The following is a 24,464-nucleotide window of genomic DNA, read 5'->3' as shown; positions in this document are numbered from 1 at the left end:
TCACAGGAAACTTTGTGCTATTTCAGATTTTCAATACACTCCATTCTGTGTGATTTATATGCGTTTTGAAAAGTGGGGACATGGGGTAATGTCCTGAAAAGTCACCTTCTCCTTGTAATACCTGTCATACCCTTGTCATTATACAAATGTATGTCCTCATTTGTCACAAAAACGCACGCACGCGCGCACACACACACACACACACTAAACTAAAAACTAAAACTGGATTAATTTTGTCTGCTTGCCTTGTTATTTAACAGTACATCCAGGTTGTATATTTCAAGGTACAATTAACCAAAATTAAGTGCAAAAGAACTGATGATTTTACAAAATAGTCCAATATTAGAACTATGTTCATAACATTTCTACCTTTCTTTTTCTCAGAAGTCTTTCGCCTTGCACACTTAGACACCCTGCTAAGAAAGGCCATGGTGCGATTGTCCTTAGAAAAGCTTCCATATATTCATGTAAATTTGTGATGGATGATGGAAAAATAATTGTTTTCTATATTAAAATGTTACCTTTTGAATATCTTGTTAAAGAATTACAACTAATTTCACCATCTCATTTTGTGAGCATAAAAGCATGGGATTATGACAAAAATCATAGCTCTCAATGATAAATGGTAATGCAAAAAAAAAATTCAAGTTCTTCCAAGTTTTCAGCTGACCTACAGAATACAAAAGGAGCTTAAAGAAATCAATGATTTTTTTTTCAAACCACAAACATCAGGGGAGAAAACTAAGGTAGATCATAATATGCGAACGGCACTCTCATACAGTTCAAATAGAATGTTTTCATATTATAAAAGGTTTATGATTTTGATAAGTGGTTAAAAAAATGGTTATACCACTAAGAGGAGCGGTCATCGTGTGGACTTCCATCTGAGTTCTCAGTCTCTCCCTCTGATATGGCCTGCATTGGGGCAGTGTACAGCCGACTCCGCGTGCTATAGCGACTGCTATTTGCTGCAGGTGGAATTCTGGAACGTCCCTGTCTGGAGGCAGCTGACATGGTAAGTGTTTTTGGAGAGAATACTTCACTGTTGGCCTTAGGGAATTGGCTTAGAAGTGGATCACCACTGCTAGTGGAATCCTGTAGGAGTGAGGGGGGCTCCTCTGGGTGACTTGCAGCCTCTAATAGCAGCTCTCCTTGAGTCTTGGGTGTGATGGGGCTCTTAAGGATCTCCGTAGCAGACATGCGGTAACTCGAGTCTGAGCGACTACCCTTCTTTAGCAGCAGCAGTTTGAACTCCTCACTGGATGTACTGGACTTTTTGGCACTCCTGTAGATGGGTCCTGAGGCTCGTTGGGAGCTGTTTGAAGGGTTTGAGGCAGCTGGGGTGACCGGGCATACAGTAGGATTGCTGACAGGGGTGGTTGCAGGTGCTTCACCAGGCCGACTTTTTCCACTCATCTCCCCGGAGTCTTTACGTCCCAGCACTTTCCTTTTAGATCTGCAATAATTTGGTTGACAGTGTACTTGGTCACATAAAAATACAACAAGTGTTTAACACTTCCTGTATGGCAGAATCAGTTTTCATGATTGCATGCAATGGCATCCAATGTCATCACCAAAACCGTATGACATATAGAACATGAGAATGAGACACAAAATGGTGCACTGGAATGTAAAACAATCGTGCTTACCTGTGTATCATGGCAAACAGATCTTCAGTTGTGCGTAGTTTGTTGGGGGATGGGAAAACATTATCATCATCAGGTTTAGAGTCATCAGTCAAAGGAGAGGTTGAATTGTCACTGGGAGTTGATTCTGTCAACATGTAAAGCATTCATACAACAAGTTATGCATTCAACAGCTTCAATGTGAAATCAGTCCAGTAAAAATGTATGTTAGTCGTGCTACAGTAATATTATGTGAATTAGAGGTTGACCAATATATCAGTTTTACTGATTGATCAGCTCCTATAGTTCCTGTTTGGAATAGCGGCCTCTAGAGGTGAAATAAAAACAATTACAGACGCTGCATGGAGTTTGTTTTGTCATGTAACTACTGTACAGTATGTCAGACACAAGGTATGTTTACTGTAGTCGTTATCATTACCTACAGTCATGGTACAATAAACCAATCACATTTGTCAAGTTGTTTTTTTTAACAGGACAATTACCCTTGCTGAAGTAGTCCTCTGTGTCCGGGGTCGACCCTTCTTCCCTTATGTCCTGTGAGGCACTTCTGGTTGTGACACCTGATGTCTCATAATCCTCTTCTCGGACTTGTACATCGCTGATTGTGTAAGTGTGCGATGCCTCTTGAGTTGAAACAGGCACTTTGTCAGGACTGCTGCACAGTACAAAATTTATCCTCTGTATTTCACTGTAAGCAGGGGGTGGCATTGTGCTGGCCAAACACACAGGATGTGCTGAATGGTCTGGCCGCAATAGTTGATTTAGATCTTGTTTTAGTCTCTCTGGTGACAATGTCAGTTGCACATCTGGATACATTCTGCTGTCTTGTTCTTGCTCGCGACCTTGAGATGACCTTGTCGAAGAGTCTTCTTTTTTAGGAGTAGGGTCTACAGGAGTTCTGAAAGCAGTCATTGCCCAGTAAGTACCAGGACCAAGCCTTTCCTGCCTCACTTTCACTTCCTCCTGGGAAAGAACAACATTTTCCACAAGTGGAACCTGTGATTCACAGAGCTGTGCCACAGGGGGTTTGTAGGCTGGTGGTTTCCTGTTGTGCCTGTTGCTAGAGGATGGGGCATCAGTTATTATTGTGGGACACTTGGGACGAGTTACTGGATTTGCACTGGCCAGATCATACCCTTGTTTTCCTTCAGCTGTTCTACCAATAGATCGCAGTTGAACTGATCTAAGAACAGTTGGAGTGATGGCCAAATGGGCTGAGCTGGTTACTGTGCTTGTTGCACACTCTGAAGTAGAAGCTGCAGATGCAGTGCGAGCCTCTGCAGCAGCAGAAGCAGCAGCTGCATTGCGAGCTTCTGCAGCAGCAGCTGCAGCTATGGCAGCTTTCTGCTTATTCTGGTGTAGGATGTGCATCTGATTTCTGTGGGGAAAGTGCTTGCTGTGAAGAGCACTTAGGTCGAGGTGACTGGGCGGTATGGCATGAATGTCAGTTTCCCTCCTGGAGGAAATGCCTGAGTTTCGGACCGAAAGCTGTGGCTGTTGTAGGGAACAAAGTGAGGACTTCCTTTCAGGGACTTTGGGTTTCCTTTTTCCACTGGATGGAGAAAGGGGCCCTGGGAAGAAAGCTGAAGGGAAGGAAGATGTAGGTGTTTCAGATTGACTAGAATATCCACTGGAAGGGGATGCCAAGCCTACCAGCTTTTCAGGGGAAGCCAGCTTGAACTCACCTTCAGGTGCAGGAAGAGTTGGGGAAGTAGGTCTGGACCTGGGTTCACAGGCTTGCATTTCTGCACATTCTGGTAACTTGATGCATTCAATAACAGTTGTACCTGTAGCAGTGCTCGAGTTGGACAGAGACCGGTAAGAGTCATTTGATTTCAAGTCATTGTGGAGCCAGAGGTCTGCATAGTCTGCTTGCACAGCACCTTCGTCCTTGAATGAATGTGTGTCCGAGGAACTGAATGGAGAGGAGCAGTCAAGTATGTCCCTGACGTTCTCCACTCCCCATGTGCCAAGTGACTCAAGACCTGGAGTCTCAAGGTGCCCTGCAGAACCAGCCAAGTCCAGCTGCAATTTCATCTCTCTGGAAGACAAGGGCAGTGGCAACTCGCAAGTAATCTTTGGTTCGTTCTGCTCTAAAATGTTCACACCACTGCTTGTTTTCTTTAATGAAGAGCTACGTTTTGGTGGGTGTGGCTTGGCCTTTGTTTTTTTTAAGGAGAGACATGGTCTGCCGAGTGTCCTGGTGGCTCTGTACTCTGACTGAGGGAATTCACCCATGCCAGGTGCTACATTTCCACTTGGGCCACAGTCAGGGTCAATGGCTGCATAGTTGTAGTAGCTTCTGCTATCCTTAACACCACCATCAAAATGCATGGAGGAATAGAATCCTTTAGTGTCAACGATGTAGTGCATCTCAGATTTCCTAGCGGATACTTGGTCACTGAAGCTCTCGTAAGTTTCCCCACTAGAATAACTGGGGCAGCTGATGCCACTCTCATCCTCTCTGGAATGCTTTGGGCTGAAGTCTTGGGGGCAGGGCTGATCTTGCTGGTCCTGGGCGCAGTTCCACTCACCATCACTAGCAGTGCTGACCCCTGCATCATCCATCTGATCAGTAGTCGATGAGGTAAAAGAATTGGATCGTTGCCCCTGTCCTTGTGGCTTGTCAATGTGGTAGGGATCAATTATGAAGCCAGTGGTGTCATCAATGACATGGGATCCATTATTGAGGGAGAGTTCTGAATCACAGTGTGAGGATCCAGTCAGGGGAGGAGAGGCAGCAGGTGGTAGAGTTTCAGATGTCTGTGACGGGCAAGTGGAGCTGCTTCCACTCCAGTTGCCACTTGAGGACTGGTGATCCTCTTTATGGTCCATCTGGCTGCCAAGCACTCCTGTAGTGGAGGCAGAGTGGATAGGGCTGCTGAAAGTATCAGAGCTGGAGGAAATCTCACAGCTCCCCATGTCAACTTTGTGTGGGAGCCTGGATCTGCCTCTCTCAATCCATGTGTGGTCAAGGCTCTCTGAATGCTGCATATGCTTGAGACTTCCAAACTGTAGCTCTGGCATGGCCTGGTCATCAGTACTTTCTTCCTCATCCTTTGGAATTCTCTGTCCTGGACCTGGTAGGAAGTCTTCGGTTTCATATGAAGAGAGTTCTTCATCTTCATCTTCATCTTCATCATCGTCATCATCATCATCATCATCATCACTGTCATCTTGATCCTCATCCAGAAGCCGGCCACCCTCACGTGGTAGGCTTCTAGAACGAACACGAGTGGCTGATGCTGCAGCATACACAGTATCAGAGCGGTCTGGCAGGGAGGTGATGTTTCCAGTGGAGTGTGAGAGAGAAGCTGGAATTCCCTGACCCCTCTGGGCACGGATACGCCTCCGGGATGGAGCTGCAATCAAGAAGTCATCTGTCTGACAGCCAGAGTCCTTGGTGTGCAATACTTGGCCACTCAGGGAGAGCTCCTCATGCCATAGTGACTTGTGTGGGTTGGCATGGATGATAACTGTTCTCTCTCTAGCCACAGGTGATTCATCAGAATCTACAAGTAAATCAGAAAACCAATAATTAAACTAAAACTATATGAGGATAACATTGAAAAAAATTTGATATGCAGATGTTAAATGAACAGATTTTTTTTTTTTTTTTTTTAAGTTGCTTTGATGAACTTGAACTTTAGATGGAAATTATCAGCTGGCAATACCCATGTCTTGTTGAACACGTTTGGGGATGCCAGTTATCGTTTTTCGCCTCCTGAGTTTTCGACGTCTCTGTAGAACCGACTGTGAGTGAACAAGAGAGCAGCGAGCACTGGCTTCTCTGTCAAATCCAACACCTGTGAAGAAAAATAACACAGACCCTCAGAACTAGTTAAGCATATGTCATGGGTTGCCTTAGTGGGAATAAAAGTTGGTGATATGTTCCACAAAATCAAATTATTTTGGTCTTTGATGCAATAATTTTACATATATATTGTTAAAAAATAATATACAATATATTGTTGGTGTTTTTAGTTTGTATTGAATCTGAAGTAATGTTGCTTACCAGAAACATTTATTGGAATTATACAGGATGGAATTACTTGAGAGTCATTCTTTATTCTCTCTTCTGGCGTGGGAAGAGGCAGGGCTTTGGACCAGTTGGTCTGTTTGTCCAAGATGGTAGGTACATTGGGAACAGGACATTTAGGCCTATGGCTCATCACTGGCAATTCGCCATCTGTTTCTGTGTTGGTTCCAGCCTAATATGGGATGATGTTAGAACTGTTACTGTTGCTGTATTCAGAACAATACTGATGATTTAAGATGACAATCCAAATACACAGACTGCAAACACACTTTTGAATGTAAAGATACAATTTTATCTACAGGATCACAAGTTTTATACAGTGGCCCCAAAAACCTTCAGACACTTTTGGAGTCACACTTAATGTATGAATTCCACTGCACTAGAAATATACAACAAATATACAAAATAGCAAACCAAGTGGCAACTGATGGTTAAAGGGACAAGCAAGTGTTTAGTTATCTACTGTACATTCTTCAAAATATATTCTTTTCCATTCAACACAAGAAAAAAACTCATACAGGTTTGGAACAAGTCAAGGGTGAGTAAATGAGTAAACAGAATATTCAATTTTGGGTAAGCTACCCTTTTAATTTTTTTCCCCTCAAAACTAACTTAGTTATCCAATTAAGACAGTCATACATTTGAATGAGGTTTAAGTGTCCAAATACTTTTTGGGACCAACTGTATTAAGTATAGGCATGGGCCGGTATGTGATTTCGACGGTATGATAACCTTAAGCAGAAATATCACAGTTTCACGTTACCACGGTATTGCAATTACAGCTCTAAAATGACTTTTTAAATGTCTGGGTAAAAAACAACTTTTTTCCCATTGAACACAATATATTTTTCTTTGATCTGCATTTTAATCATGATCCAAACAAAGATGCTACATACATGTAGCATGAACCGTTTCTGATTTAAATTAAATAGTATAATTTTATAATAACCAAATCTGAAGTAAAAACTGAATATTCTGACTAGATTTGTGAAAGTATACTACATAAACAATGCCTGCACGAAACCGAAACAGCAGAGGGGCTGAATGAAAATGAAAATTCACTCTCTGACACCAGGTGACGCTTATGGAACAGCAGCGAAACAGCGTTTCCTTGGTTACCTGTGTAAACAAAGCAGCGCTGCTCTTATAAACACTATTATTTTCTCCTCTCTTACGGGTTTGAAACGACATGAGGGTGAGTAATTAATGACAGAGTTTTCATTTTTGGGTGAACGAACCCTTTAAGTTCCAGGGGTTCACCTCCTTTGGCCATCTAACACACAGGTGACCGACTGCTCACACCAACAGGAGGTGGAAGGGCCGTGTTACTCTCTGCGCTGCACACAACCTGAGGGATTCCTACACTTTTAGTCTTTGACAAGACAAAAAACAATGCATACCGCAGGAACAGTATAACAGGAAATTTGAGTGGTTTTGAAACTGTGACATTTTCAAATCGCGGTATACCTTGAAACCGGTAATGGGCCCATACCTAATTAAGTAGACATCTACATACGTACATGCATTTCCAAAATCCCATTTTTCTGTGTTGACGAGAAATGCAGCATTGGTTATGAGGCAGAAGACACGAGAGAATGAAGGAGAATAAATAAATAAAAGAATCAAGCACAGGCAAAGAGACAGAATGATTTTTTTCCATGGCTGCATGCAAATATATAAAATAATGTCTTTCATGAAGGCCAAGTGGCACCCTAGGGAGTAAATAAGCCAGAAAGGAAATCCATGGAAAAATCTTGAAATAAATCACAAAAAGCAGTGGAGTAGTATTCAATTCAAGCAAGAACTAGAATAAATTGTCCTACTATATCAGATCTCCCTGTGATATTCCAAATGCAGTATATCATATATTTTAATATATTTATTATGTATTATATTTGTTGTCCCAGATAATACTGAGCTGCCCCACTTAACATGGTGCCATTTAACAAATGGTATAAATGATTTACACAGTAGCATATTCCTTAACTGATTCTGCCTATAAATACAAACACATCCTTATGGAGTAATTTACTTCATTATCATCAGGATTTACTCTGATGATGTTATCAGCAATATCAAATATAAATCTTTGCAGATTTTTTTGCAAAAAAGATACAGCAAACTGGCTTAAACCCCATGAACAGACATTAAATATTTACATCTGGAGAAAGTCTTATTCTAGCCTACACGTTAAACCAAGGAGAAACAGAAATTGTTAGGAGTTAGAGTTAACAATCAGTCTTTAATGGGGCAAAATACCTTTCTAATCCAGGGAATGAAGTAACAACACTGAACAGGGGAGGAGGAACGGGAGCGCTGATACTAAAATTAAAAGATGGCAAACATAACTAAACAAATATAAAAAAAATTTACTTGTTAAATCAAAATAAATGTCTGATGGGATGTTTCTGTGGTGTCCATGGTGTGCACATGCTGTCAGGGAACAGGGTGACATGCACACACAAAACAACATAGACATGCTCTCTTTTGGAACTGTTTTCTATGAGGAACTTTGAACCACTGAGATGTATGTGGTTCAACTCTGCAACATACATGCTGAAATGAAAGGCTATACTTTGATGGAGAAGGAATTTACTACATTTTATTGTTATGGAAGGAGTTTAATCAATCTGGCATGGTCTTGGTACCTGTACTTTAGATGGCAAACATAACTAAACAAATATAAAAAAAATTTACTTGTTAAATCAAAATAAATGTCTGATGGGATGTTTCTGTGGTGTCCATGGTGTGCACATGCTGTCAGGGAACAGGGTGACATGCACACACAAAACAACATAGACATGCTCTCTTTTGGAACTGTTTTCTATGAGGAACTTTGAACCACTGAGATGTATGTGGTTCAACTCTGCAACATACATGCTGAAATGAAAGGCTATACTTTGATGGAGAAGGAATTTACTAAATTTTATTGTTATGGAAGGAGTTTAATCAATCTGGCATGGTCTTGGTACCTGTACTTTAAAAAAAAAATAGACCAGGAGTCCTGTTTTCACATTTCAAAAAATTATGTCATTTACCTTTCTGAGGACGGGTTTGAATTCAGCCTCTTTGGCTGGTCTCTCCTGCAGCAGTTAAATGCAATAAACAAAACAGATGAAGATCCCAGAATACCTTTCACCACCTTTAAAATCACATGCTGCTGCCCATTTTACTCTTGTGCATGTTACCTTATGAAAACATTTAAAGATGTAAAACAGAATACATGTATAAAATGAAAAAAAAAACTAATTATAAATAACCTCTTCGTTCCAAACACTCAGTACACTGGACAAACATTTTTATATTTTATTGCTCTATGGCAACATTATATTGTCAAGCCAACTTCTGTGTGTTTCTACACAACTCATAGTTGATACAGATTGGTTGTTGGTCAGCTTATAAGTAAAACCAGTATGTCAGAATAACATTTTTATATTTTATTGCTCTATGGCAACATTATATTGTCAAGCCAACTTCTGTGTGTTTCTACACAACTCATAGTTGATGCAGATTGGTTGTTGGTCAGCTTATAAGTAAAAGTATGTCAGAATGATACTCAAATCTCTCCTCTGATGTTTTTTATGTTTTTTTTTTCCTTCACATGATCCCATCTCTCTATCTGAAATAGGTTTGTAGGTTCATTATTATGGAGGGTTACTATGATGTCAAGGAAGATACTTCCCAGCATACTGAGCGTTTTGACTCAGTCAAACCAAAAATTATTCAGACACCAGATATCATTTTTTATATATTTTTTTACTAGTGGGTGAAGGACACTATAGTTCATTTATGTAAGTGAGGATAGCAAAATAAAATGTGTCATATTATACCCAAAAATTCTTCATACAGTAAAATTGATAAAAAATTTGGGACCAAAAATTATTCAGGCATTTTGACCTTGCTTAAGTGTTATCTGACATTATCAAGATGAATTTGTTCTGACACAGTTTAACTCTGAGCTCTCGACATATTTTATTACCATTTTCTAAACTATAATTAATAAACTGTGACAATGTGTGAAATGTTGAAGGTGTCTGAATAAATTTTGGTTTGACTGTAAGCAACATTTTACACTGTGCACTTATGCACTGATACTTAAAAAAAAGCATGCATTATTGATTGTTACGTAAATATTTTATCTATATTATTTAAAATGTTAGTTCAATATTTTACATTCAGTTAAAAAGCACAAGAAATAAAGAAAATACTGGACACTGAATGTCAAAAAAAAGAAAAAAAAAGAATTCAAAATATATTTCGATAGGATGGTATCACAGAGAACGTCCACACAATACAAGCAAACAGATCCGCTTTACCTTCCTCTGGATAGTTTGCACATCACTCTCTCTAATGCTCTTCTCCTGGTGTGCGTGGCAGGAGAGAGCGTGCTAGTTTAGACCCAAAATATCTTTTTATAGTTTTATAGTTATAGTTTATGTTTTAAGATAAACATTTCTGGAACTGGGTTAGATCACCACTTGACATTTGACACAAAATCTGGGTCCTGAAGCAAAACCCGCTGAGAACCACTGATGTTTGGACCTCCTCTACATGAGTGGAGATTAAATGTTATGTTCTTACCAGGCGTGAGTGTCGGCCCCTGTGCTCCCGCCTTCTGAGTTTGTGAGTTGAAGGGAAGGTTGGCATGGGCGGGGCCACAGATATCGATATGGTGACCCGACCCCGCTCTCTGCTGGTTGAACGCTGACGCTGCTGCTGGTCTGTATAGTACACACACACACACACACGCACACAACCACCACCACCACCAACAACAACAACAAAAACTGCTTAGCATTTAGCATATGCAAAATAACTGATAGCCTATTTATTTTTATGAAAACAACAGTGGAATTATGAACAAACTGGTGTTTAAAGGGTTAAATCATTTTAAAATAAAAATTTTGGTAGTTATGATCAAGACAGATGTTGGTAAAAGTCTTTTTAAAACTGCAGAACAAGGGTTAATACAGTGTAGGAGTGAAGTTCACTTGGAGGAAAGACACTGCGCTCTTTCCTTACGGAGCAGAACTATCATCTGTCCACCACAGATGGGTGCTGGCAAACAGAACAGCCAGAAGACCTTGTCATACACTTTAAAACACAGTTGTCCCAGGTTAGGACATTTTGTTATTTTGCCGGACTCCTGTCAAAGAGTGCTGCTGAGGCAGTAGAGTATGTGAAGCATAGCCAAGGACACACTACAGTAGCTATAGTTTGCTATCGGCTTGTTGCAATGACCTTTTAAAAGCGAGTGCAGTCCTGAAGAGCAACCATCCCTAACAACACCATGCCTTCTGTTTGCTTACCACCATTATCACCTAATCAATAGTCCGCCACTCATTCAATTCAACAAGCATCTCCAAGAGAGAGGGCTAATCGTTTAGCAACAGCGGGTGTATGATATTGACTGATGGAGATAAGGTTTGTCCTACTCAATCATGCCAGAGGGATTGGGTTTGTGTTATTAAGGGGTCACATCAAATACAGCATGTTTGTGTGTCTTTTGCTTCACAGCTGCAATAATGAGCACATGCAAAAGGGAACAATCAGAGTGATTTGCCCTCACCGCTGGGAGAATGACACACGGGAAGGGCTCAGAAGAACAAACACCTGGCTAATTTAAACACTGACAAGTGAATGAGAGAAGATCATTACCAGGTCTGAGTGATTTACTCCTGAAAGTACATATTGTGCACTGGCATGTACAGTATTGGGTGTAAATATCTCTGTCAACTTTTTCTACACTTGATACTTCAATCAATCTTTAAAATAAAGTCAACTTCTAGGTCAGTTAGTATGAGCAACTTAAAATATTAAACAGCAAGAACCTGCAATGTCAAGTTTTTTGGTGAGCCGCTCAGTTTGATCACCATTGATGCACTTGAAAATGTGTGGTTTTGGTCAAAGCACGGTAACTTATGATGACAAAATATTTGTTATTCAGAATTAATGGATGTTTTGGCTCTATGTAGTGTTTTTGATTATATTGTGTCGTAAAAGTTATGTTTCAAGTCACCATTCGGGTGATTAATGTCCCACGCAGTTCCTTCCATTTCAGTGAAAATATGCAATTTGTTTAGGTATAAAGAAGCAACTATAAAACTTTTTTTTTCAGTTTGCTCAACAAACAACCCATTCTCACTCCTAAAACATCCAAAACTGAAGAATGATTGCGTGTCTTTAGCATCACTATTAAGACAAACTTTGAACTCCATTGCTTTGACTTTGGCATCGATACGCAGACATGTGAAAGTTATTGCTATGAAATAATATATCAGTGTTAGTTAAGAGTCATTGATATACTAATAAACCTAATCATTTGTCAATATTAAACTATATAAAACACTTCAGCAGTATTCCAAGTCTTCCTCACCAAACGATTGCTTTGTGTGGGTAACGGACCCAAACACAATCCACCATAATGCTCAAATAACAAAATCTGCCTGAAAAAGCATTATATCACCTTTGGCTCTCGTGTGTCTTGTGACCAATTGCAACATGCTGAAGTTCGGTTTTATCTTTTGAATGAGATGTGACTGTGTTTACAGAGTGGGATCATTTTCAGCGATTAAAAGCTTAAGTATCACTCTGTTCCCAACATAAATATATAACGGCGAATTTATATCTCACAATTCTGAGAAAAAAGTCAGAATTGCAAGATGTAAACTTGCAATTGCAAGAAAAAAAGTTAGAATTGTGAGATAATTTTAAAAGTGTTCCCTTCATTTCAGGGGCATGAAATTCTGTGACTTTTCCTAAATAATCTATCTAAACACACACACAAAAATCGGGACTTGATTTGGTTGTTCTAAAGGTGTGTAAAAAAAAAATCACCGTTAAAGGTCCTTGGGGTCAGATTGACCCCACATTAAAAATGAATGGGAAAATGTAAAAAAAAAAAATTTCCATTTCAATTGTCAAAAAAATAAAATAAATTCAGTATAAATCTGAAAATTTCTACATTTAAATAAAGGTCTGGTCCTAGACCATAAACACAAAGTGGAACGAACTTTCTATCTTATACACACAAACACACATGTGTGTGTGACTGCAACAGAGAGCATTTTTATAGAAATTGGCAAATAAAATCAACAAAACTGGCATAAATCTGAAAAATGTCCATACATAAATGAAGGACTAATACTAGAGCACAAAGGAAACATTGAACAAGCATGTTCACTCTATCACACACACACACGCGCGCAGGTGTCTGGGGCATTTTTTAGATTTTGGCAAATAAAATCAGACATAAATGCACAACAGTGTGAGGGGCTCGGCTGTATAGACCACACACACACACACGCACACACACACACACACACACACACACACACACACACACACACACACACACACACACACACTTCAGTTGGCTGAGCTATTTTAGTCTAAATTAAAGTATGAATTATAACAGCTTCAGTTTTATAAAATTTACAGACTGCCAACTGCTAACTAAATTGTTCATGTGCAGAAGGTCTCTAATGTTTTTGTTGAATACTGACGATGTACAATTAATGTTCTGGTCACATTTTATGTGTAACTGATGGAAGTAAAATTGATTCAAGGGGAAAATATAAATTATGCTAGATGGTTCACACTAAACGAGGCAATGCCAGATCAAATTTCATCATTCAAACACAAGGTGGCACTAATACTCCCCTAATATCTGCCTCTAAAGGCATTTTACAGTGATGTGTGAAATTTTCCTTTTCTTTCTTAGATATATATATATATATATATATATATATTCACACATATTTTAAGTCAAATTTACAACTTCAAACTCAAACACATTTCCAGGTAGACTCAGGAACCTGATAGATGTTTAGACAGATTGAGGACTACATATAAACTCTTTATTGATTCCCTGAGGGGAACTCCAGGATCATAATTCTCATCTATCTTGAGCTGTCACTTCTCTACGCTGATCTATCACCATTGTGGCCCTGGGCAGACCACTGAACCACAACTTTTGTGACATAAGATATGTTTGGATGAAAAGAATTATAAAAATCAAATGGTACTGTGGTTTGGAACCAAAAAATATAGGCCCAGAAACCTGACTCAGTACCTCTTTGCAGTGCCCGCAGGTTGAGCTTGGCATGTCGGTGTAACTCCTCCAGACATGGTGGCCGTGTACAAGTGTGGAACAGATTGTGTTGTTGATGCCATGGAGCCTGATAGTGGGATGTCAGTTTACTCTCAATGTCCAGATTTGATACGGCTAGAGAGAAAGACAAAGAAATGACAAGGTCAGAAATCTGGAATGTGTACAGGATTTTTATTCAAACTTCTAGCAATTAAGAATCCACTAAGAATAGAATAAGATCCTACTGGACAGAGTGAAATTTCTACATCCTTTTTCTTTAATGCTTATATGATTCTATTGAATATTACTCTATCAGAACCCATTGTAGTTGTGTTGGAATTAACTCTTGCTGTTGGACAGGTAATGGGAACGGTGTGTTCTAAAAGAACTACATTATTTTGTATTATGTTGGAATCCTTGAGGACATTTCCATGAGAAGGAATAGAATAGATTCCAAATTACATAAATTCCAAAAAGGAATACTATTTAAACCAATGAATAGAAATATACGCTACCGTTCAGAACTTTTAAAGAAATAAGTACTTTTATTCAACAAGGATGCATTAAATTTATATCAAAATTTAAATATCAAATAAATGTCTTTATTTTAAAGTTTCTATTCATCAAAGTATCCTGAAAAAACAAACAAACAATAATACATGTTTTTGGAGCACAAAATCAGCATTTTAGAACAATATTCTGAAGCATTATTTGACACTGAGGACTGGATTAATGACTGCTGAAAATTCAGCTTTGCATCAAAGGTATAAATTACATTTTAAAATATATCCAAAGAGAAAACTTATTTTAAATTGTAAAAATGTTTTAAATTATTGTTGTATTACTGATTTTCATCAAATAATGCAGCCTGGACGTGCTTATGACACTTTCTAGAACATTTTTAAAACTCTTACCCAAACTTTTTTAGCAGTAGTGTATGTTTCCATATTCATTCACTGTAATCAATATTATGTATTACAAGACAACAAACGGCATTCTAGGGAGACAAAGGTGAAAGACAACTTCATTAGTATTTCTCCCTCTATCTTTTTCTCTTTTCCCCAGCATCCTGTCTCCTCCTCTCCTCTATAAAGGAGCATCTGCCCATCAGTATTCAATGCACAGTGGTCCCCTTGAACTACCCAGAGTCATCTGTATCCAAGCAACCCTTCATATCTAATTTACAATGAATTAGCAAATCCTTATCAGGCCGTGATCAGCAAAATAATATCAGAAATGCATTACCTGTCTTAGAAGACCACAAAGAAAAGGGTGGAGATTAATGATGATTGACGCGTAGAAAAACACTGGATTCTATTGCAACAAATCTTTTGTTGTATGTAATTGGAACAAAAGCCATAGGACATATTACTTGAGAGTGTAATACAAAACAGAAGTGGCTTCACAAGGAAGGGTCTGGGAATATTTTTTTCTTAGACTCTGGTTTTCTGAGAGGATACTGCAAATGGGGTCTTATATTTCTGAAAGCTATGGCTATATATGATTCAGACAATTCAGGCTGACAGTCAGAAAGGAAACATTTTAGTACTTATTAACCATGAGGTAAACCATGACAATAGCCACGTCTATTGGTTTGACAGAAATGAATACATACAAGGCCTCTCTCTCTCTCACACACACACAGAGGCATTTGGTAATCCGATACAAGCCCTTTCTATAACCTTTAGTCTGACCACATCCAAACAACCATTAAAATGAACAATGTTTTGAGTGGTTTTACTCAGCAATACTAATCTGATACATGCTTTTTGCACTGTTAAATGTCTTTCCATGTTCAGTGTTAACTTGCATTGAGTAACCAAAAAACTGCAGTGACACCACATATTTGCACAATTAAGCTACACTTAACAATAAATGAATTGCATTGCATGAGATGAGTTTTGCAAACAATGCAAAACTAACTTTACTTAAATTTTATATTTTACATCGACTTTAAACCAAATTCTAATCAACTAGTAAAATAATAACTGTTTGTTGAAATTTGTCTATATAAAGGGAAATCAAATCAAATTGTTATAACTTATACATTTTATAAAGATATTGCATTTAGTTAGTGCGGTGGAAACTTAATCACTGTATTATTTATAGCTTTAACCTTTAGAAGCTTTTAAAGCTTTTAAAGACACCTGATTGACACACTTTACTGATGCAGACCTCCGTCAGTGTGAGGAATGTAATGTAATATAATATAATATAATATAATATAAACTGATAAATGTCCACCAATGAAAGCTTTTCCAAAAGGTAGGCACCTTAATTAGGCTACTATCAATGCATCAGTGACATATGTAACCTTCATGAGAAAAGCAATCCCAGAATGCACTGCGACACCTTAAGAGAAAAAAAAAAAAAATCCAAAATGGAGGACAAGGTGAGAGAAACACTGATATAAACATATATTTCATTAAACATCTGCTTTGGAAATAATTGTGTTGAGTTAGTGTCTTGATCTTCACCTGCTCCTCATCTCCCCTCTCTCCATTTGGACGTGCACTGTAATGATGTGCGACCGCAGAGAACAGACTCTATTACTCAGCACCGCTCTGCTGTTCCTATCGTTTTTGCCCTGCATTATCAAGTACTGATCCTCATGCGGCACATCTAGCACACATGCACCGTTTTCATTCCCTCTGCACTTGGACATTTTGGACATCTATTACAAATTAATTCAGCCAAAGAGGAAGTATGCTTTGTATGCAGAGTTACATATAGCATGATGTAATATAATAGTCTGAGACTCTTATTATGTCATTAGTCACAGTTAACCCTCATGTGGTATTTTTGCTCTGTAACCTCGTTAGTGTGAAAGGGTTCTGAACACAACACAAGGGTTAAGCTTATTACTACTTGTGCACATAGGGACATTTTCAAAATAAACTCCACAATACAAAGCACACATGGATTTCATGAATTTCTTCAATGTACATTTTAAAATGTAAATCACAAAAACATCAAAATTCTCAATGTTCCATTCAGTGGCATTGAAAAGAATTTCAATGCCGCAGTTACTGAAGAGTTTGATCATGTAAAGAGGCCAATGCTTAGTGAGACAGCAGTACACTGCAGTATAATTGCACCAGAATGCAAAGAAACGAGTTAAAACATTAAAACGATGGTCATCTATATTCTCGTTCATGGACTACCTGCATTCACCTCTGCAGGGATTCTAGATCACTATCCTTGTCAGCAATCTAGTCGTCTTACCTGTTGTGCTTGCTCTCTGGCCTGCGTTCTTACTACCCCTCTTTGTCCTTCTCCTCTTTTTCAAGCCACAGCCAGGTATCTTTCTCTGAGAGTTTCCCATCTTTCCCTGGACTGCTCATACAGAATGAAGGAGTGAAGGATTCTGCTAGCACTACTGCAAGACTGGGAGAGCTGCTCTCTCTCTCTCTCTTTTTCTTTCATTCTGTCTCCAGCAGGTGCACAGTCAGCAATGTGAGTCAGGACTCTGCCAGCAGCAAGGCAAAGAAAAGTACTGACAAATCTCTAATTAGTAATACAGAAGGACAATACAGAGAGAAAAAAGTTCTAATTAAAATAATGAAACTACCAAAGTATACAGGTGGAAGAAAACTTTAGATATGATCCTTCAGAAATCATTCTTATATGCTGATTTGCTGATTTTCTTATTACAATTTATTCAGGATTCTTTGTTGAACATAAACTTCAAAAGAAAGACATTTATTTGAAATCTTTTGTAAGATTTAATGCATCCTTGCTGAATAAAAGTATTCATTTCTTTAAAAAAACCAACAACTTTTGAACGAAAATCTTTGGCCAATATTGCATTACAAAATAAAAATGCCCACCATAAAAGTCCAGATCTATAATATGCTTCACAACACAAACATTTAGCAAATGTAGGCCTACAATGACCATGTTATTGTAATAAATAAATAATATATGCCTATTACATGCAACTGCAAAAAATAAAACAATAAGAGATATTCACTTCCATTGAGAATAAACTGAGAAATCATAATAGCAAAATCAAGGGACATTTACGAACTACACACTCAAACTATAAATGCAATGCAAGTTTATGCATTGCATTTATAGTTTGAGTGTGTAGTTCGTAAATACAGTTTATGCATTGCATTTATAGTTTGAGTGTGTAGTTCGTATACAGTTTATGGAATTTTTCATTCCATTCACAAATATCTAAAGAAAAAGGACACATTTTTATGCTACACAAACCATCGGTTGCACTTCTTCTTGTAATAATATAGATGTTCTAGTCATTAACAGTCAGAGCGCTAGTATAGATGAATCTAGGTCAAGCTTGCCTAGCAGAGCTCAAAGACATTGCTGAGATCTTGCTGGGGAAAATCAAATAGTGGATTTATCTATCGATACACTTAATATTAAAGCACTAAACAGCATTAAACAAATAACATAAGAAGTCCTCATGCACTAACTCATCAATGATAAATGCATTTATTCCCTAAAAGGAGATTGTTAGCTGCAGCCATCCAGCTACCTGGTGTACGGATAGAGATTGACTGTCTCTCTGATGGGGGCTGGGGACTCTGTGTCTCACAGCTGGTCCCTCTGCAGGAGTGCTTAATACCCACTGATACTACACAGCACTAACAACACTATGGACTATAGATATCAATATATCATGTCCTCTTTGAGGAGCACTTTCCTTCCGTTAACAGCAGGGGATCCCAATCTTTACAGTAGTTGAACTTCTTGTGACCTGGATTACTCTGTACCCACTTTCAGGAAATAGAGTGAATAATACATGTATTTTTAATTATTCATTTTTGTTTATAAAATTAGCGTGCATCAGGCCCAACAAAATGCAAAAATTATTAACATGACCGTCTCAGTAGGAAAACTTTACATTTTGCTACCTTTTAAGAGACAGACAACATAAATAAAAGAAAGGTCTCCTACTGGATGTGCTTACACTGAATTCCCAAATAGTATTTATTTTGTTATACATCATGCTACTCCTGGTGAAAAATTTTAGCATATCAAATTATTATCATTTGTCTAATATATAAAATGTATCCAACCCCAGATCACGGCAGAGGAATGTTAAACAGCAACACACAGTAAATAACATGCTCATATCATTCATTTATATTTTATTTATATCCCAAAGGTGAACACTGAGCTATTTATGCAGATGCTTGTGTTTCCTAAAATCCAAAGCCGTTCATCCGGAGAGCATATCACCACCCTTCATTAAAAGGGGGTCTCTGATAAGATAAGCCTGATTTGAGGGCACCATGGCTGGGTGGAGGGTGAAGAATAAGAGGCCCTGTTGAGACTTGACTTACAGACCTTTACAAATGAGCCATAGCAGAATCACTGAAGCATGAAGACTGACCGCTGCCTGTAGTGCTGACCACTGCACTGCTCCGACACACACACACACACACACACACACACAGCCATTAAGTCAAAGATTAAAACATTATATTGGGTAAGGATCAAGCCTACATTTTTGAAAACTACCTATTCATTTTGATTCCTGTTTTAGCGCCATCATTCATTCTGAGCCTTTTTCTCTGCAAATAATATAGGAGAATAATAAACAGATTTCAGACAGAGGATAAGCAGATCAGATGGGTTGTTGCGTTTGTAGGGCAGTCTCTTTTTCCCCTCTCTCACTCACACATAACCCTTTTAATAAACTCTACTTCATGCCAGTGTGTCAGAGTTTAATAATTCAGATTTTCTTAAAGGGACAGTTCACTCAAAAATAAATTCTGTCATAACACACCTTCATGTCATTTCAAACTCATATGCAGTTATTGTTTTCCAATTTTTATTCCAATTTTTGAAAATTCTTCACTTTTCTTTTGCATAGAATTGACAGCTGACAGTTCATAATGACCATTGGTGTCAAAAAGCACAACAAAAGTAGTCCATATGACTTTGTGCTCTTTATTCCAAGTCATCTGAAGCCATACAGTAGCCGTACTTTTACAGTGTTTTTTGTCCTTTTTGGAACCTAACAACCATGGTCTATAAAAACTGTCACTGTATGGTTAAAAGCTGTGTGGTTTTTCTTCATGGTGCACTATAAAGAAAAAAAAGTTGTAAATAAAACATAATTGGATTGGCAAGAAAATACAATTTCAGTTTTTCTACTTCAAAATTGCATGTTTAACTCAATGTGTTACTTGCCGCTTCTTCGTAATTGTTTGTGAAGTTTACTAGAAATTTCTGAATGAAAATTGTTTCTACACCAAATTGTAAAAACTGTAAAAATACCAGAATGCCGGGCTGAAGCAACACGGGGTTAGTAAATAATGACAGAATTTTAATTTTTGGGAACTATTAATCAACACCCCAAATTCATCAGTAAGGAAGATGGACAATTTCTTGGTAATATATACAAGGTATGTGTCAAATCACTACCACACTTCCCACACCGCACATACATATGTAAACTATGGAAATGACAATGGTGCACAGACCTCCAAATTCATATCTGTGGATGTATGGATACAATGGAATAAAGCCATCAGAAGCCTGCAGCTAAAGCCTTCATGGCAAAGAAGGACGACAGTTGATCTGCATCACCAACACTGTAATTCAGCATGCAACAACATGGCACTTTACAGTTTAAACAACTGCATGCTCCAACATGTTAAACCAAACATGGACAGACAGTCTGTGTGACAGAGACATCATCACTATGGCAGGCTTAGCTTTCCTAGTACAAATCAAAGATGATCTCTGATAGAGAAATAACCAAGACGGATGGATTATGTACACTGTAAAAAAAATTATTTTTGAAGTTGTAAACAAAACGAATTTACAAGAAAATACTACCTCAGTCGTTCTACTTCAAAATTTCATGTTTAATTCAATGTGTTACTTTCCGATTTTTTTAATACAGGAAAGCAAAACAGACAAGAAGATGCAAACATTTATTAAATATATAAATGTATATATATTAAATACAGTTTGGGACATCAATACAGGCCAAAAAGCAACTGATTTGAAGTTTAAATGAGCTGCATCATTTAATCGATATTAAAATGAATAGCAATTTAAACCACAACAAAAGAGAACAGCATTATCTGATTGGACGCACTGGAAAGGAATGCACTGAAGGACGTACCTCTCGATCTGACAGGAACACAGCAGGCAAAAGCCATTGTTCTGGAAGGACAGCTATGTCCTTTTTAGCCAGGTCAGCTGTCCTTCAACACTCATTCCATTCATCTTCATGCATGCAGATACATGCTAGTGCACAAGCTCACCTGCTGCGGTTTGCAGCCGTGCAGCCACATAAACAGACTAACCCTAACATCAAAGTAAGACCATCTGCAGCATCTGCATTTACAGTGCTCCATTTCCACCTAGAGTCCACCCCCCTCCCCATTTCTAGGGGCAGATTGCAGGTGGTACAGTCTAGTCTGCAGACCATTTGCCCTTAATCTTCTAATGGGCCAGAGTAAGAGCTGGTCCAAAGGGAGATATTAAACGGGAATACAAAAAGAATGGTGTTTTGATAGGATTATTCCTGCAAAAAGTTTGTATAGACTTATATAAATAGCAAATTATGACAGTTCACTCCATAAACCAGCTAAACAATCATCCAGTTAGGAGATTGAGGTGTTTCTTTGTAATTATTTGTGAAATTTACTAGCAATTTCTAAGTAAAAATAGTTTCCAAGTAAATCATTCATTTTTTCGGTGTATCACAGGGAAGAAAAAAAAACATCAGGCTAAAAGAAAGGATGCAAACATTTTTCTGTTATATTAAATAGAATTTAATCAGCTAGAAATTCATCCAGTTAGAAGATCAAGTTTATTATAATTTGCTAGTACATTTCACAAATAATTACAGCATGAAAACTGTTTCAAAGTAAACACTATACTATTTTTTTTTCAGTTTATCACAGAGAAATAAAAAAAAATCAGACACTAAAACCAAAAAGACCAAAAAGTAACTGTTCTAGAAGCATAAATAAGCTGCGTTATTTCACAATATTAAAACGAATAGCAATTAGGAATACAGAAATAAAGGTGCTTTGATATGACTTTTCCTGCAAAATCGTATATACTGAGTTTATATAGACTGGCATAAATGCCAAAAAAATTTCAGTTTTCCATCCATAAATAAGCTATATATATATACATCCAGTCAGGAGACTGTGGAGTAATTAAAATAATTCTCATCCATAATCACAATCACCTTCAAATACATAATCATTCATACATAAAAGTCCTTACAGTGCAATGTAACTGACACAAATACAACTTGAAATATTGCTTGTCACTCTGTGTAGACATCAACGTGAATGAGCCCCCATGTGCACATATTTGAGAAGTGAACATCCTAACATGTGTGAGCATGCATTTGAGTGTGTCTGTGTGCTAATCCATGTTAATCTGGTCATCCTGTGCCTGTGACCTTGGCGTCAAATGGTCCGACAGTAGGTGAGTGTTTAGTACAGACAGAATCACATTGGCAAACAGAGAAACACAGGTCTGGCTACTTCGGCCAGCAGCGTGTGGCTCTGCAAGATATCCATTAACAGCACATATTCACATGCCTGGACTTGGGGAGAAGCCAATATGGCTATTGCAATGACAGTGTGTGATTTTGTGGCAGATTCAAACTGCAAAAAGCGTAAAATAGTGCAGACTGAAATAGTTCATGACAATGCAAGAGATACGTTTGCAGTATTTTCTGTCAATGGTGTGATGCCCAAATGCACACTTTATCATTTGCTGACTTGCAAAAGTCACAATCCATGGGTGGTATCATGGCTTCTGAACGGCCCGCAGGGTAGCACACCTGTTCTATTCTTTCCTTATCCTCATAGGTCACACCCTTCCTCTGCCTTTTACTGTGGCTTTCCTTAATATGACCTTTTTATGTCTGCAAACGAACCAGAAACAAGCCTGGAACGCACTGTAGTTTCCAACAAAAACCTCTTTTTCACTATTTTTCTTTCTGAAATGCATCACTTTCTAAGAGCTAAAAATCATTACCATTTTATAGAAAGCCTTGAATGTCACTTTTTTTTAAATTGGTTTTGTTGTTGTTGTTTTTCCTAACAGCTGTCAGCTCTCTCTTTTCAGATCATTCTTATTTCCAGGGATCACTATTCTTTTATCTGCTTCCCATCTGTATTTGTGGACACACACACACACACACACACACACACACACACACATGAACTTGGTGAATTTCTACTTTCCAAATGATAAAAATGTGGATATGTGGGTTTGTGTAATAATCTCTCAGACAGGAACAGGAGAGCCTGTCTGAGGCTGATGGTACTGTGCGATCCTGTAATTTTGACTGAATAACTTAGTATCCTGTGTGTAAACATTTTTTTTGGTTAATACATACTGTTCCTGTACACCTAAAAAAAAAAAACTGTCTGAGGGAAAGAGTTATCAGTGTTTGTGATCAGTGTCACAGACACCTCTGGGGCAAATGGGCGGTAATTTGACATTTCCAGCATAAGATCACAGAGCACGTCATCAGCCACCACACCTCAGCTCCTCCTCCTCTGCCATCACAAAGACTCAACTGAGTTCACAGCAGGATGTGGCTATCTATCACATTCACATAGAGGCTAATCATGCTAATCATGTAACTGCCTCCAGACGTGACTCTTTAGGGGGGGATGTCTGCAAGTGTGTACATGCAGACTTTAAAATGGAGACAAAACTAATGATATTAATTTAACATGAACTAGGGGTGGGAGGCCCCACGATACGATATTATCACGATACTTGTGTCACGATACAATATTATTGCGATTTTAAATATTGCAATATTCTGCGATATACATTTTTCCAACTTCAAATTATGTCCCCAAACGAAAACTTTGGCAACATCTGTTTTAACTAAAAAGAAGTTTGTTGATCTCACTTCAATTTTATTGTTGCAGTGCAAAATGGGATTGTCAAGCAGACAAACTGACCAACACTTTCATGAAAAGCTGTCATAAATGTTGTATGCACCTGGCAAACTCAACTATTTGTATTACAGTCTAATCTAGTTAACCTTAATTAAATGTAATCAGGTATGCACTGCTGTGCTACTACAGGTATTTTGAACAATGTTGTCACGCCCCTGGACTCATTGTGTTGTGTTTTCCCTCCCCAGGTGTGCCGTGTCTCAGTTAATTAGTCATTCCATGCACCTGTGTTCCCCTAATTGCCCAGTGTTTATTAGCCCCAGTCTGTGCTGTCCGTCTTTGTCTGAGATTGAACATCAAACCCTGTGTTTCCGGCTGCCCAGAGTATTCCCTTGGATGTTTGAATTAAAAGACTTTCGTGCGTTTAATACCTTGTCTCCTCGTTCCTCGCATTAGGCTAAGTGTGACAGAATCTCAGACCAAACAGTTACCTCCGTGTTTCCCCTCCGTTTTTTTTTTTTCTCTGTGTTTTTTCTTTCCGTTGATCCACTTCGGACCCAGAGCCCAGCCCACCATCTCCCCGCGGTACAGAGCATCAGCCTGAGCCCACCGATGATGGAGAGCCATTTCCCGCCGCGAGCCAGAGCGAAGCCAAGCGACTAAGCAGAGGATCGCCTCGGAAGTTGAGCCCAATCCGTCAGACCAGGTGCGAGAGCCGGAGACCACGGTGTGAGCGCAGAGAGGAGCTCCGCCCCCTGCATCATGGCTGAGGGTGAGCGGACTATGGCGGGACATAAGGGCCAGAATATGGAGGG

General features: G+C 38.5%; 1 protein-coding gene across 3 annotated transcripts in view; it reads right to left on the bottom strand.

Moving 5' to 3' along the window:
• Nucleotides 1-725: 725 nt before the first annotated feature.
• The window catches only part of LOC107737215 (Nance-Horan syndrome protein-like), a 57,951-nt gene continuing 34,212 nt past the window's right edge, over nt 726-24,464 (bottom strand). Inside the window, exons 2-11 of one of the 3 annotated variants that reach the window (XM_016548663.1) lie at nt 13,760-13,912; nt 10,267-10,406; nt 10,002-10,046; nt 8,724-8,768; nt 7,945-8,007; nt 5,662-5,857; nt 5,321-5,452; nt 2,129-5,158; nt 1,650-1,773; nt 726-1,456 (exon numbers count right to left, since the gene is read on the bottom strand). In XM_016548663.1, the coding sequence (XP_016404149.1) occupies nt 853-1,456; nt 1,650-1,773; nt 2,129-5,158; nt 5,321-5,452; nt 5,662-5,857; nt 7,945-8,007; nt 8,724-8,768; nt 10,002-10,046; nt 10,267-10,406; nt 13,760-13,912 (4,532 nt within the window). In that variant the 3' untranslated portion in view covers nt 726-852. Of the gene's footprint in view, nt 1,457-1,649; nt 1,774-2,128; nt 5,159-5,320; nt 5,453-5,661; nt 5,858-7,205; nt 7,230-7,944; nt 8,008-8,723; nt 8,769-10,001; nt 10,047-10,266; nt 10,407-13,759; nt 13,913-24,464 lie in introns of all 3 variants that reach the window. The other 2 variants (XM_016548664.1, XM_016548666.1) reach the window with 2 other exon arrangements.

Source organism: Sinocyclocheilus rhinocerous, unplaced genomic scaffold, assembly GCF_001515625.1.
Source record: "Sinocyclocheilus rhinocerous isolate Xijiao unplaced genomic scaffold, SAMN03320098_v1.1 scaffold1275, whole genome shotgun sequence".
Taxonomy (NCBI): domain Eukaryota; kingdom Metazoa; phylum Chordata; class Actinopteri; order Cypriniformes; family Cyprinidae; genus Sinocyclocheilus; species Sinocyclocheilus rhinocerous.
This window is presented reverse-complemented; position numbering and strand designations above follow the sequence as displayed.